This window comes from Hemicordylus capensis, chromosome 3 (genome assembly GCF_027244095.1).
Source record: "Hemicordylus capensis ecotype Gifberg chromosome 3, rHemCap1.1.pri, whole genome shotgun sequence".
NCBI lineage: Eukaryota > Metazoa > Chordata > Lepidosauria > Squamata > Cordylidae > Hemicordylus > Hemicordylus capensis.
In genome coordinates this window covers 58,640,776-58,656,897 of record NC_069659.1, presented here as the reverse complement: position 1 = coordinate 58,656,897, position 16,122 = coordinate 58,640,776, and the positions used below count along the sequence as shown (strand labels likewise).

Here is a 16,122-nt window from a genome sequence, read left to right as displayed (position 1 = left end):
AAGCCCAGTGCTCCCAAAGCGGCTAGCCCACCTAGAACACCCTCCCCTTAAATGGGGTTAATGGAGCGAGCGCACCGTTAACCTCATTTCGTTGATCATGTGTGGCCGCGGCATGTGGTGACACACGAGAAGACACCTGACTGGGAGGCTGCAACCAGGCTCCCGGGCTTGGAGGTCTCTCCAGGATGCCCAGCATGCTCACACGGGGCATCCTGGACCTTCCGGGGGAACGCGGCCCCCGATCCCCACAGCTCCTGATCCCCGCAGCCCCTGCTGGCTCTGTAACAGAGTCGGCACCTGTGTAGATGGCCGATATGGCTGCCCAGCTACGAGTGGCTGCTCGTCTGCGGGGAGAGCGGGCTAAGCCCGCTCTCCCCCAAGACCCGACAGAATCTCTTCTTACAGATCGTTATTTATTTAAATACAAAGATATTATTTAAATATCTTTAAATTTTCTTTAATTATCCCAGATCCTTGGAAAGCGCCCAATAATCCAGTCAATAGCATCTGGTAGACTGTGTGTAAATAGCATAATTAATTAATTAATTAAACCAACCGTTGGCACTGCAAATTAAAAGGATGTTTAAAAAATAGATAAGCCTCTGTCTCTCTCTCTCTCCACTCACAGTGTAGGGGCCAGGCAGTCAGCCAGGCCCAGACCACCACCACTCTGCTCTCTGTGCTGCTGCAGTCTCTCTCTGATGATCCGCTTCTGAGGCACAAAAAGCAATGGCTCTCTCTGCCTCCAAGCAGCCCCTTAAATACATTTTTAAAATTCCTCCTTTAGCCCGTTCACTGGCTTTGGAGCTTCATTCCTTCAGAGATTCATCAGAGATTAGCCCAATTTTCTTCTGGAAGCATAGTGATATGTGCACTTTAAATATAGTTTAGATTTTTACATTATTTGATAAGGGGCTCTTGATACCATTTTCTGCTCTGTACCTTTGGGTATAGGGCAGGTTGAAAATATATAATAAAGGTCTCTTGTTCCAATAGTTTCTATTTTGAAAAATCAAAACCAGAATAGGCACGAATGCCAGGTGAGAGAGCTCTAGAAATAAAGCTGCCTGTTGTTTCAGAAGAGAGTGTCAAATTGTCTTGTTCTTTTTTGCTTTCCACAGCAAGCCATGGATATTCTGGGCTTTGTTGCAGATGAAAAATATGGTGCTTACAAGCTCACTGGTGCCATTATGCACTTTGGAAACATGAAATTTAAACAGAGACCCAGGGAGGAGCAGGCAGAACCCGACGGCACTGAAAGTAAGCTTTTCCCTCTTTTGATCTCTTGCAGTGTTACGTGTCCTGTGTTATATAGTAAGCCTGAGGTGGGGGCTCTTTTAGTTCTAATTCTTGTGCTGCACCTAGCAATTTTAGGACTTATAAGGCAAATAAGTAAGTAGACAGACAGACATTTCCCTCATGATAATATTCTTACATGTCAGTCAAACCATTTGCACAAATTTTACACCAAAACCCCTGACAGACATTCCAACCCATGAACATGAGTTGGGAGAGAGGCAGCAGGCTCTGCCTCTAACAATGCATGTTCTTTAGCATGTCTGTAGAGAGCCCCTGTGTGTACAGTTGTACACAGAGAGAGCCATTCTGTGCGGAGGTCCCTATGCACAGACAAGTTTACTTGCAGGGGTTCTCTACACATATTCTAACTAACTAGCATCATTTGGGAGCAGAGTCTGCCACCACAATGCTGCTTCCCCCCACCGATGTTCATCTTATCCCTGTTGAAGATCTGTAAGGGGCTCTAGCCTGCATGGTTTGTGTCTCAAAAAATTGAATGGTGACCTCCAGCCATGTGTTATGTCCTGGCAGATGCCTGACAAATTGCCACTGCCCATGCCCCCATCTTTGTAATAGGCAGCAAAAAGAAGTGCTTGGTTTGGTGAGTTATAAGTTGTGTTGAATTTCTTCCTTATCCATGATTTGTGGAACCTTCACACAGGAATGTCGTCATGTGTGAGCCAGCCCCAAATCAGCAAATAAAGTTATTTGGTGCTTCTTCTGTTGCACTGGTGCTTGGTTGGTCAGGATGTCAGTCACTGACATCATTCTCACAACCAGCCATTTTGGCTAGGAGGGGGTTAATTTGGGTACAGAGGCTCATCTGGAGCCACGGAAACCTCTCCTACCCAGCTCCTTCCAAAGTGAGTAGCCCAGGTTTTAAACCCAGCTCAAAAGCTAGATAGGAGAGAAACAGCCCTTCTCCTACTTCTCCATTTGGTCCTCTGTGCCACCACTGTTGGAAGTGCTCCTGGGGCTGGCGACCATAGAATCCTATGGAAAGCGTAGCCAGGGAGAGGAGCCCTGCTGCATTGGTGAGGGCTGCCGCTCTGCTGCCCATGTGGTGCATTGTGTGATGCAAGAAGACTTCCTCCTCCCGATCCTACTTCAGGAGTCTGCTGCCACACTGGTCATGTGGGCACACAAGCGCAGAGCTCCAGAGGTTCTGATCATGTGTGTGTGGGGGGGGGGGTAGGTAGGATCCTGCCTTCCCCCCAGCCCTCCTCACTTTGGTTGTGTGAATGACCTCGCTGTATTTCATAAAATCTGATTTGTCAGGGTCCAGGAGTGAGAAGACTCTGGAACCTTGCTTTCCATCATGAATTTTGGCAAGAGGAGAATTCAAAAATGCCTCTAATTTCTGTTCAGTTAGTCTTTGGGTCTAGGTTTATTTCTGGGTTTTCCCTGAAAACAAAACTCAAGACTATCTAAAGCATCCCCTCTTTCCCTTTTATTGACTTACTAGTATTTTTAAGCCCGTTAAAATAACGGGCGCTAGTAGACCTTTGGGGCCAGCCTCCTCCTCCTCCTCCATACCTCCTCTGCCGCCTCCACCCGGCCGGGCCCACCGCCTCCTCTGGCTGAGAGTGGGGGCCCTTTTCCGAGAGTACTGCCCCACTCTCCCTCCCTCCCTTCTGCTCCACACTCTTGTCTGTCTTCCCCTCCCTCCCACACCACTCTCTTGCTCTCCCCCCTCCCCCTTCCCCACTCCCTCTTGCCCTTCCCCCTCCCCCCTGACCCACTCCCTCTTGCCCTTCCACCTCCCCTCCCCCCACTCCCTCTTGCCCCTCCCCCTTCCCCTACTCCCTCTTGCCCCTCCCCTCCCCCTCCCTCTTGCCCCTCCCCCTCCCCAACTCCCTCTTGCCCCCCCTCCCCACCCCACTCTCTCTTGTCCTCCCCCACACTCCCTCTTGCCCCCCTGACCCACTCCCCCTCCCCCTGCTCCACTCCCTCCTGCCCCTCCCCTCCCCCACTCTCTCTTGCCCCTCCTCCTCTTGCCCCTCCCCCTGCCCCACTCCCTCTTGCCCCTCCCCCTGTCCCACTCTCTCTTGCCCCTCCCCCTCCCCCTGCCACACTCCTCTTAAGGCCGTTATATTAACGGGCTTGTTCTTTGGGGCTGGCTGTTCCCTTCTCTCTCCTGTCCCACTCTCCCTCCCTCCCTTCTGCCCCACACTCTTGCCTCTCTTCCTCTCCCTCCCACCCCAATCTCTTGCCCTCCCTCCCCCTCCCACCCCTCTTTCTCACCCTCCCCTTCCTGTCAGCCTCCTGCCCCAGCCCCTCCTGCCATCCCCACTCCCTCTTGCCCTTCCCTTCCCCCTCCCCCTGCCCCACTCCCTCTTGCCCCTCCCCTCTCACCCTTTCCCCTCTTCCTCCCCCCTCGCCCTTTCCCCTCCTCCTGCCCCACTCCCTCTTGCTCTTCCCCCTCCCCCCTGCCCCACTCCTGCCCTTTCCCCTCCCCCTCCATTTTGAAAGTTCTACTTACCGGGCCGCCGCCGCTCCTCCTCTCGTGCAGCGAGCAGGAAAGTCCCGCTGCCCGGATCCCTCCCAGAAACCACCCAAGCTAGGGAGACCAACAGAGAAGGGGAGAGGAGGCGAGTGGGAGAGGGGAAGCCACAGGCAGGGAGGGCTAAAGCCACATCGAGCCAGCCCCTAAACCCAACGGAGGACACCCGGGGCGGAGGGGGATGCGGGGGAGGAATGGACTGACCAGGAGGGCTAATGCCCTCAACCGCCGAAGCTGGGCCTGAAGCCGCCGCCCGCGAGGAAGGCCAAGCCACCAGGCCCTATTCTGCGGCCGAGAAGCTGCCGAGGCTGCCACCAACACCCTTGCCAAGGCCGCCGCCTGCTCCGCGGCCGGGACCCTAAGAAGCCAGCCACCGAAGCCTTCGCCGAATCTGCCAGTGCCTCTTCTGGGCCCTCCGCCCTCCTTTGGCCGAGGCGGCAGCTCCACCGCCGCCTCTCCCGGCTTCCAGTCTGGACCCACCGCCGCCTCTGTCCTCTGCTCTCCTTGGGTCCGGGCCGGACCCGCCGCCACCTCTGGCCTCCCTGTGGCTGCCTCTGGCCTCCCCTCGGCCGGGCCGATCAACATGGCCGCCTGGTGCCTGCGGCCGTATCTTCCTTGCTCCGCGCATGCCCAGAACGGCCGAGGAAGACACGGGCGCAGAAACATGGGTGCGCACACAGGCTCTTTATTATAGAGGACTATACAGGATTGTTGCAAAGATTACTGAGATAATTTATATCAAGTTCTTTTTACACGCAAAGGTTTTTTCAGGAGTTGGTGTTACGTCAAACCACAGTTTGCTAAATGGATTTGCAAACTAGCTTCAAACCACAGTTTCAGATCCTAGTTTGGTAGCCACTCACTAAGCATGGTTTGTCGAATGCTGCTGGTTCAGACACCACAACAAACCATGGTTTAGTTTGCAGACTATTACATCTGAATTATATTAAAATGTGCTATATAAATGCTAGATTTTATTCTTATCAGCTTCTTCTACAAAATTTTGCTGGACTACCATGGGTTCACATTTTATGTAATGTTGGCTACCAGTTAATTCTAACCATTTCCCTCACTCATCCTTATCAGATTCCAACCTCTCATCTTTATCATGTAACTGAGATCATACACCCTCTGCACAGCTATTCTGACACTTCTGTGTTCTGCACAATGTTGCGATTGCTCTCGGGGCTAAATAAAGGTCAAAACAGCAGTAGCAGCAGATAGACTTTTAAATATGGATTATACTAAAAATGAAAAAAACTTAAAAGTAAATTAAGGATCCAGGTCCAATTTTTAATGCATGCACATGTTTAGATAAAAATTTTGTTTTAGTGAGGAATAAGCTAGGATTGCAACTTAACTAATATTGTGCTGTGTTGTATGCTTAGGAGTTTCATTCTTTGGTGTTTTCAAAAATGCCAGAATCTGTCTTAAGTCTAGGAAAAGAGTCAAGCTATAAATTGAAATGAGTCCAACGCAGATGCATCAATCATTTGAAATGCTATCTCTTTCTACCAGGTGCTGACAAAGCTGCGTACCTGATGGGAGTTAACTCCTCTGATATGCTTAAGGGTTTGATGCATCCCAGAGTGAAAGTTGGAAACGAGTATGTCACCAAAGGCCAAAGTGTGGAACAGGTGAGAAAGTGTTTAGACTGCAAGCTCCAGCAGGATACCAATATCATTGATTTCTCTACTTTGTAGGCATGTCACCAAAGGCCAAATTGTAGAACAAGTGAAAAAAATGTTTAGACTACATGATCCAGCAGTATACCTATTCTACACATATTGATTTATCTGCTTTATAAATATTTTATTGTGGCTTAGTGGCTAGTCAATTATACTGCACTTCTTTAGTCCAATACTAACCATGTTCCCTCAAAAATATCTCATTCATTTCAACAGGATGTAGTTCCATGGAAGTATGTGGTAAACACTGGGGACACACACAGAACTGGGGAAATTTCAATCCAGCCAAGGGATTTTCTATGGAAATCTATTGCTTGGGGCTGAGCAAACATATAGGAACATAGGAAGCTGCCATATACCAAGTCAGACCATTGGTCCATTTAGCTCAGTATTGTTTACACTGACTGGCAGTGGCTCTCCAAGGTTACAGGTAGCCTCCCATCCAAATGTAAACTAAAGTGAACCCAGCTTAGCAGCAGGGACAATTCATGCTTGCTACCACAAGACAAGTTCTCCTCAGATAACAAATAACGAAATTCCTCCAGTGGATTTCATGTATAGCTATTATTCCATTTTTATAGGTGGGGGGACTGAGGGTAATGAATAATTGACTTTCCCAGGACCACACAGGGAATTCAGGACTGAACTGAAATGGGCACCAAGTCTCCCAGGTGCAATGTTCTTTGTGCTGGATAAAGCTGCTATTGGCTATAGGTAAAGTAACGGGATAGGTTTAAACCCAGACAGTAGGACTTAAGTGGGACAGTCAAGGGAAATATCTCTGTTTTCACTTCTCTGCTGTAGGTGTCCTATGCTGTTGGTGCCTTATCTAAGGCAGTGTATGATCGAATGTTTAAGTGGCTAGTTACCCGCATCAACAAGACCTTGGACACCAAGCTGCCACGACAATTCTTCATTGGTGTGCTGGACATTGCTGGCTTTGAAATCTTTGATGTAAGTAACTGACACCACCCCTCCCCATAAAAGCAAGATGATGGTTTAAAGGAGTAGACTTTGCTCAGGTATTTTAGTTTATCAGAAGATAAAATTTGCTGCAAGAATTAGCTATCGATTGTAGTATGTAGGATACTACAGCTTGCTGAGTTTATCAGGAACTATGTAGGCTAGGAAGCAAAACATAGGTGTGGCGGGAGAGAGATGGGTTCAGGTGTTCCCTGAATTGGGGCTTGGGGAAATATGCCCCAATAATTGTCTCTGGCACATACTAGTATTTAATTCAGAGGCCCACAATTCCACCTAAATCTGAAAATTATGCCTTCATGTTCTCTACATTAAATACAGTTTTGGAGTCATTCAAGCCATAGACTAATAAAACGTTTGTTGCATATATTATGGCTTTTATTCTTGAAATGTATCTCTGTTTCTCTAATCCCACGCAAATTAAACAGTTTGACTTTTTTGCCCTCATAGTATAATAGCTTTGAACAACTGTGCATCAATTACACAAATGAAAAACTGCAACAATTTTTCAATCATCACATGTTTGTCTTGGAGCAAGAAGAGTACAAAAAGGAAGGCATCGAATGGGACTTCATAGACTTTGGCATGGATTTGCAGGCCTGCATTGATCTCATTGAAAAGGTATAGCACTGCAAATCCTATGTGGTGTAATGGGTACAGAGGGACTAGAACTAGTGAGACATGGGTTCATATCCCCTCAGCCATGAAGCTTACTTGGTGACCATGAATCAGAAAATATCTGTCAGCCTAGTCTACCTAAACTGGTTGTTGTGGGGATGAAATGCAGAAAAACCCTGTTTGCTACCCTGAGCTCCTTTTAGGAAGGGCAAGATGTAATTATATTCAGCTACAAGCCCAATGTAGATCATGAGCACCAAGGATGGCCTATCAACAATTCAGTACCTCCCATTTTTTGCAGGCTGCCTAGAATTACAAAAGCAAGTGGTGTGTGTGTGTGTGTGTGTGTGTGTGTTTGATAATTTCCTCATCCTCACAAGCCACAATGCAATGGCTGCATTTAGCTCAGGGGATCACAAGCAGAAACCTGAGTGATAATGTTTGGTTTCTTTTCTGACTGATTTATTGAGAAAAAGAAGCCAGCCCATCTAAGCATTTTAAAACCAAAGTATCAATATTATGTCATTACTCAGTGCAAAATTTTCGCACTCTGTCACCAAGTCTGGTGCAGCCCAAAGAGTAATATGTTAATAGCTATGGCAAAACATTTCCCTCATATAGCACTCATTCAAGCTAATCCGAATGACAAAATCCTAACATGTATCTTTCTGTTTTTGTGAATAGCCCCTGGGCATCTTGTCTATCCTTGAAGAGGAATGCATGTTCCCAAAAGCTACAGATATGACATTCAAAGCCAAACTCTATGACAACCATCTTGGCAAATCACCCAACCTGCAGAAACCCAGGCCTGACAAGAAAAGAAAATATGAAGCTCATTTTGAACTCCTGCATTATGCTGGAGTGGTAGGTTTTTAGCATTTGCTAATATGCTCACCAAATAAGGTCTCTTCAAATGGCCCTAACTTTGCAGCTTAAAAATATCCTTCTAGCTGTACAAACAGCATCATTCCCATTGTCCTGAGATGTGGATTAGAATGTTGAAATATGCATGAAATTCCATGCAATAATGGACCACAATGGTTCTAATGGCAAAAAACCCCACAAAACACTAATCTGGTGTTTTTGAAAAGGTTTTATTGGGTTGAAGACAGACATGGTGGTTTGGACGCACATTCTCTGCCTTTGAATTCAGCAAATGTGTGTCAAAACCATTTCCATTTTAAGCTGGTCATTGACCGAAATAAAGAGATTGGTTGACTAAAAACCATTTTTACCACACTTGAGAATGTCTGCCTTGTATTTTCATGCCTTGTCTTTAGAGCTATGATAGAAGGGAAAGTTTCCTTTATAAAATGACACTGTTTGATCCTGACATAGTAAAGAAGTGATGGGAAGGACTGAAAGACTGGGAGGATGTGAAAAATAATGAGATGGTTATGATTCAGGGGACTAGAGCCTGACATGAAGAAGTTGAATATTTTATGGGGACCATTGAAAGGTGGAGTGGGATCACTACTGAAGTGACCCAGTTTATGAAATCCATCATAGGTCAAACCAGGATATGAAATGGTTGTAAGTTGGTTTGTTTTTTAAAAAAGATATTTGGCCTCATTTTTTATCTTCCATTTCTCTTATTCTCCTTTTGTACATTTTGAATGTCTATATATGTTCTTAGGTGCCCTATAATATCGTTGGTTGGCTTGAGAAAAACAAAGACCCGCTCAATGAAACGGTGGTGGGTATTTTTCAAAAAGCCTCCAACAAACTGCTGGGAAGCCTGTTTGAAAATTATGTCAGTGCTGACAGTGGTAAGTGGAATTATGATCTACTTCCTAGACTAAAGCTTGAAGAGAAGTTAAATACACTAAATCCTGATATCTGAACATCTTGCAGCCTTAAATGTAATTCCTTTCATTGCATCTCTGTGGGAAATGGAGGTATTGTCTTTCCCATTGATTCAAGCACCTGGCACAGAGTTCCCTTCATGTATCACACAGCCTTTTTACTGGCTCAGAACCAAGATCAGCTGCCTGCAGCCACACGCCACTTTCATATATTACATTTTAAAGTTGTAGCTGTAAAATGCTTGACACACACCTGCATGAAAGCAACAGATATGTCCATTATAAAGTATGAATGCTAGGGCAGAAGTTCACATGCTGGGTCCCCAGATGTCCAAGGCCATTGTGGCTGTGGATGGTGAGAGTTGTAGTCCAACAATATCTGGGGACCCAGGCTCGGGAATCCTTGTGATAGGGTGCTGCATTAACGGTAGCTCTTTGATGACTATACAGTTGGTAGGAATGTTGCTGTGAAAGAAGTGAAGCAACCCATACAGAGGAGCAGGCTAAATACTACAGGGGGTCAGAGCATGAACTGTGGAAAATATTGGAGGGTGCCAATTCACAGTGCATTCAGAGAAGATGCATTTGCCAATATACAGGAGCCTGGCTGGGGATGAGTTTGTGCATGGGCGGAATGAGTTTCTAGGGAATTGGTTGTATGGATCTGACACCATAAGCACCAACTGCTGTCTTGCATAGCAAGAATGACATGAACCCATTACACACAGGCCAGCAGTTGGTGCTTATAATGGCCAAGCCACATGATCGGTTTGCTACACCCATGTTTACTCTGCACCGGGGGAAGGTGATTATATGAACGGGGGTGGGGTGGGGACAAAGAAAAAGTGATGATGTGATATTGGCTTAGTGAACATAAGCATTATTATTATTATTATTATTAGTAGTAGTAGTAGTAGTAGTAGTTGTAGTAGTAGTAGTACCACACCACCACCACGTCACTCATGGCTCTATAAAAACATATTTTAAACAGAGACATTCATTTTGCTTGAGGTGAAGTGGGGAGACGGTCTGTATGTTGCCAGTCTATCTTTAAATTAAGGGTAGGAGGAAGGTAAAGAATAGAATGCTTCCCTGTACCAAATTGCTGGATCCTGAAATCTTCATATGCAGAGAAGAAATAGCTCTTAAATGACCATTTATTTGATGGAGCATTTTATGCACAGCAATTTGCAGGTTTCCATAAGTTGATGTTAAAGAAGTAGGACTGTGACTCATTAAAGAGATTTAGCTGGTATATCCTACAGCCACAATCACTTACAGCATATTTATTAAGAACCTCATTTGAGTAGAAGTAATTGTCATGAATCATAAGAGGGTGTCTCAAAGATGGAACCAAAATGTAGGCACCATGATGCAGATTAGTGAAGAAACAGAGCCAAAATAACAAAACCTGCCACTTGCAAATCATTGCAGGTAACCGAGAATTGCCATTTTTGCCCACGGGGTTTCTGCCTGCCACAGAACATGATTTCTTGGACTTGTTTCTACGGCCTTCACACTTCATCAGCCAAAGGGCATGGCCATTTTATCAGTATCACATCAGAGCAGCATGAAACATATGGTACAACTCCCTTCCCTTTATTGCACTTTTGTAATCAAGGAACAAATGGTAGCCATTCTAATGGACTGTTTGCAGCACTTCCAGTCCAACCGGTTAATTAACAAAGTTGATTAAAACAGTTACAGTGCTCTGGACTCTGGCTTATCTCAGGTGTGGCAACAACTTAAAATCAACCTGAGTTGGATTAAGGTGTCACAGAAGCACTGGAACATAGGAACATAGGAAACTGTTTTGTACCAAGTCAGACCATTGGTTCATCTAGCTCAATATTGTCTACTCTGACTGGTAGTGGCTTTACAATGTTTTGGGCAGGAACCTTTCCCAGTCCTACCTGGAGATGCCAAGGATTGAAACTGGGACCTTTTGCATGCCAAACAGATGCTCTATCACTGAGCTTTGGCCCCATCTCCATGGCAGCGTTCTCCACTGTGTGGCCCACAGGCCACTGGCAGCCCATGCAGACCCCACTGGTGGCCCCTGACTTGACTTGACCCCCCACCCATGCTCCCTTCCCACTGACAGGATGCATGTGCTCCCCTGCACCTTCTGCCGCATCTTCTGAGACAGAGACAGGAGACATGAGGGCAGGACAGGCTCGGCCAGCACCTTCAGTGCACACCTTCCCCCCTTACTGCTGGGGCATGCACTGCTGGGGGTGTGTGGGGCAGCACAGGCCCATAGCAGGTACAGGGGGGGGGAGCATGTGCACCTGAGGCTCAGGGATGGTTTATGCCGGCAGTGGGATGGGTGCACACCAGCAGGAAGGGTGTACCGGCAGCCCCTACTACCTAAATAGTGAAAAGGGGAATATTTTTCAGCAGACAGTGCTTATACATATACTTAATCCATCCACATGCAAACCAGGGCAGGCAATTCATGCTTGCTAACACAAGATCAGCTCTCCTCCTTTGCTTTGATATATGAACACACTGTATCATACAGCTGATCAGAGGCGGCCCTTTCATGAGGCAAGGTGAAGTAGTTGCTCAGGCGGCAGGTTATTGGGGCACCAGCACATCCCCCCCCCACACACACACACTATTGCCATTGGAGCAGCTTTTCGAGGCTGATCTCACCCTTGCAATGTTTTCAAGGGCGGCCTCTCCTCACACTCCTTGACAAGCTTGCAAAGAGGCACAAGGAGAGAAGCAAGGGTTCTTGGCAACTTCCCGTCTTCCTCCTCAGCCCCATTCCACTTTTAAAGCTTGCAGAGATGGGTTTGGGGGTAAGGCAAAGGGCTGTGGAGTAAGGCAAAGGGCTGTGGGGTATGACACTTTGCCTCGGGGCTGCAATTTTTGGGCCACCCCTGCAATTTATAAAACTGAATTCATAAAGGGAGTCTCAGGTCTCTCGACACTTACTAGGTATGAATGGCAGCTAATAGGAACCTTCAGTGGCAGAATGCCACTGGATACCACTTGCTAGAGGACAACAGCAGTAGAGAGCCTGGGGGCTTGCAGACACATTTGGTTGGCTGGTGGGCCTCTGTGCGAAACAGGATGCTGGACTAGATGGGCCTTGGGCCTGATCCAGCAGGGCTGTTCTTATGTTCTTGGCTAGTCTGGGAAATGGAATGCTGGACCAGGTGGAGCTTTGGTCTGATCCAGCAGGGATCTCCTTTTGTTCCTTGTGCTAAAGCCAAATCTGATGTCAGAACATCATAGGTAACATCGGTACCAGAATGTTGTGACATTTTTCCATAGCAAAGTGTGAAATCAGAAATATGCTGATTTTCAAGCAATAGCCAGAACCCAGAGAAAGGTAGGGTGTTACCAATGTACCATTAGGAGCATTGGAACCATTGAATCTAGCCTAGGGCTGCACAACTTTGGCCCTCCTGCAGGTGTCAGACTACAACTTCCATCATGCCTGACTGTTGACCACTGTGGCTGGGGATGATGGGAGTCCAAAAACAGCAGAATGGCTGAAGTTGTGTATCCCTGGATTAGCCCAATACATCTACTATGATTGGCAGCTGCTCTCCAGGGTTTCAGATAGGAGTCTTTCCCAGCTCCAGCTGGAGATGCCAAGGGTTGCACCACAGCCCCATACCCATGTGAAAAGCTGTGACTTCTGGTTCTCCTCATATGGAATGAGCAGGGCTGGCATCAGGCAAACAAGGCCATAGTTTGCATGCTTTTTCATGTATTTATTATTTATCACATTTGTAGGCCACCTAACATATACATCTCTGGGCAGTGTACATAGTTTAAAAATACAACAAACAGAAAGACAAAACAAAACAAAACAGTTTTATAGGATAAAAACAACAATTAAAACAGTTTAAAATATTTGTTTCATGTAGGAAAATTTGGCCGAAAGGGTCCCAATGCCAGTGAAATGCCAACACATGTGACATTACATCAACCCTCAAGCACCACATGAGAACCAGTATTCACCTCACCAAGAGCTCTGGCATTACTTCTACTTCTACTACTATTGCTACATCATACTTCATTTCTTGACCATGGTCAACAGTGGCATGAGCAATTAGCCAAATTGGTTATCAGCAGAGGATCCACACCCATCCTAGAGCCTAACCAAGTGGGACAACCCCTGAACCCACTATGGTGGCCATGGTGGCCACTGGGCTTTCTCCCAGAGACCCCTGCATCCTTGGCCAGTGGGAAGGGTGGTCGGAAGAGGCTCTGCTGTTGTCACAGAGGAACTTGGCAGCAAGAGAAGTTCCTCTTTCCCCCATCTTCCATCCACCAGTAAGTGGAGGTTGGGGGCAACAAGGACTCTCCTTACCCTTATCTTACAAAGATGGGTGGGGGGGAGCAGCTTTCACCATCAAAGCTTCACCTGCTACCCCTGTTTGGGTGGCATGGAAGGAACCACCCCCATCACCCCCATTCTCACTTGTAAACTTGGGTGAAGGCACCCAATACTCCATTGTGTGGTGGCTCTGTGCTGCATGCAAGCCCTGAGCAGGATTTACTGCAGGGTCCCAGCAATCTGCTGTTGGCATTGCCGATGGTTTGACAGAGACAGGAATGAAATGTGGCAGGGAGGATTTGAAGCCCCCAACAAACCTGCACTACAGCTTTGTAGCAGTCAAACCCATGACTGAGTGCAAGAAAAGCCAGCATCATGCTGTACATGGCTTTCTAGAATCCTGCTTATGAGCTTATAAATCAAGTTTCGTGTCAGTCCTTTATATTAATGCTGTAAACAGAATTTAACAGAGTGGCTCACTTTGTCATCTTTTTTTTAACCTTAAGCTGATCACAGCGGAGAGAAGAAGCGCAAGAAAGGTGCTTCCTTCCAAACGGTGTCATCAATGCACAAAGTAATTGATCAATTTTCTTTTTTAAATATAACCTGTCATCACTACCAAGAGGCTAATATATTCAGAACGAGGAAGCTGAGAAGTTAGAAACTACTCCATAGGACACGAATATTCAGCTTCCTGACTCAGCACTTTTGGAGTTTAGATTGTTTTGTTTGTATGGTTCTCTTGTTCAATTGCTTGTATTGTTTTTGTTTTTCCTGATTTAGCACTAGAGAATAAATGTCTAAACCAGGGCTTTCCAACCTGAGGTACTCCAGAAGTTGCTGAACTACAATGGACTACAATGTCCATCATCCCCAGCCATAATAAATTGGGGATGATGGGAGTTGGTTCAGCAACATCTGAAGTGCCACAGGCTGGGAACCCCTGATCTAAACAATAGTTGCCCAGATTCAATGAGGATGATTCACATGTAGCTGCCCTGCTCATGGCAGCCATTTATTTTTTTGGGGGGGGGTCCTATAGCCACAGCACTGCCCAGTTCATGGCAAAGGGGTCACCTGACTTGCTCACCATTTGCAGAAGTTGCAGATTTGCATAACACTGCCCAAATTTCCCTGAGAAGGTTAACAGTGGTGAGCAAAAGTACAGTTCCTAGTTGTGGCAAGCAAGTCAATGGCCCATTCACCATGCACGGGGAGCCATGATAGACAAAAGAAAGCAAGCAAATCTCTGAATGCATATCGCATTCATGCTACAGGGAGTGCGGTGGAGCTTGTGTGTTCTGCTTTTAAGGCTCTTTTCACCATCAATGGCTTATTTATTTATTTATTCATTCATTCATTCGATTTCTATACCGCCCTTCCAAAAATGGCTCAGGGTGATTTACACAAAGAAATAACAAACAAATAAGATGCAACCCTTTCCCCAAAGGGCTCACAATCTAAAAAAAGAAACATAAGATAGACACCAGCAACAGTCACTGGCGGTACTGTGCTGGGGGTGGATAGGGCCAGTTACTCTCCCCCTGCTAAATAAAGAGAATCACCATATTAAAAGGTGCCTCTTTGCCAACTTAGCAGGGGTGGTTGGCCTAGAACAGGCAGTCTCAACCTTCAGTCCCCAGATGTTTTTGGACTACAACTCCCATCATCCCCAGCCACAATGGCCTTGGCCAGTTGGGGACCCAGACTGGGAACCTCTAGCCATGTATACCTTATAATACAGTGGGAGTTGTAATCCAACAATTTCTGGGACCCAAGGTCAAGAATCCCTGACTTGGAAGACTGAAATGCACATACAATCAACCCTGGATCCGTAGTTGTTGGTAGCCATTAGCCCACTGCTGCTCAATGGATCCTACTAGATGCCACTTTTTGCTATTTTTCCCCCTCATAACTAGGTCAAGAGGGAACATGGCAGCCTTCCTGTAAATGAACATGGGAGTATATTATGAGAAGGCAACTTTTCTATCACTGTAATCTAGCTTCTTTGTAATGCAGAGGGGGGAAAGTGGTGAAAAAAGTAGTGTGTAGGCTGCACTGCCCTTAAGGAAGGAGTACAGGAAATCCAAAATCCAGCTCTGCTGCTATGTCCACTACTTCTTCCTCTGCTCATTTGCCTACACTGGCTGTGAAGCAAACCTAAGAAAATAATAGAGAGCAAAGGAGCTGCAGTATTCTGACGTGTTTGTCCTGTGGAAATTGATGGTTTGCTCAACAGAAAGTTTGTGTTTTGTAGTATTAATAGCTATAAATTAGTATACAGAGCTGTAATCCAAATACGTATATTATACTGTATTATATTATAGTGTAATCCAAATACTGTAAGCTTATTAAAAATGTCATTTTTCTTTAATTATAGGAAAATTTAAACAAACTGATGACTAATTTAAAATCCACAGCGCCTCATTTTGTGCGCTGCATTATTCCCAATGAAACAAAAACTCCAGGTAAGGAAAATCCAACATAATTTTATTGGGTCTAGTTTTTGGTAATGCCCTTTCAGATATAGATATAGATATAGATATAGATATAGATATAGATATAGATATAGATATAGATATAGATATAGATATAGATATAGATTGTGCGTGCGCGTGCATACATGCATGCATGTATGTGTATTACTGAAATAAATTCCTTCCACTTTTCCTGTTCTGTTTTCCTTTCACATTGTTTCCCCCGTTTTCTTTCCAGGTGTCATGGACCCTTTCCTTGTGCTTCATCAGCTTCGCTGTAATGGTGTCTTGGAAGGAATCCGCATTTGCCGCAAGGGTTTTCCAAACAGAGTTATCTATGCTGACTTTAAGCAAAGGTAGTGTGTGGAGATCAATAGCTTAGCCAAGTCGATACTGCTTGCAAATCTTTGCTGTCAACTGAGTAAAACAGCAGCAGCAACTACAAGAACAA

General features: G+C 45.9%; 1 protein-coding gene across 2 annotated transcripts in view; it reads left to right on the top strand.

Annotated features, from left to right (window-relative positions):
* Nucleotides 1–16,122, top strand: part of MYH15 (myosin heavy chain 15) — a 142,002-nt gene that overhangs the window by 50,555 nt on the left and 75,325 nt on the right. For both annotated transcript variants that reach the window (XM_053304969.1, XM_053304970.1), the window contains 9 exons: nucleotides 1,122–1,260; nucleotides 5,321–5,439; nucleotides 6,295–6,444; nucleotides 6,922–7,092; nucleotides 7,774–7,953; nucleotides 8,726–8,858; nucleotides 13,701–13,768; nucleotides 15,575–15,662; nucleotides 15,910–16,027. In XM_053304969.1, the coding sequence (XP_053160944.1) occupies nucleotides 1,122–1,260; nucleotides 5,321–5,439; nucleotides 6,295–6,444; nucleotides 6,922–7,092; nucleotides 7,774–7,953; nucleotides 8,726–8,858; nucleotides 13,701–13,768; nucleotides 15,575–15,662; nucleotides 15,910–16,027 (1,166 nt within the window). The remainder of the gene's footprint in view (nucleotides 1–1,121; nucleotides 1,261–5,320; nucleotides 5,440–6,294; nucleotides 6,445–6,921; nucleotides 7,093–7,773; nucleotides 7,954–8,725; nucleotides 8,859–13,700; nucleotides 13,769–15,574; nucleotides 15,663–15,909; nucleotides 16,028–16,122) is intronic.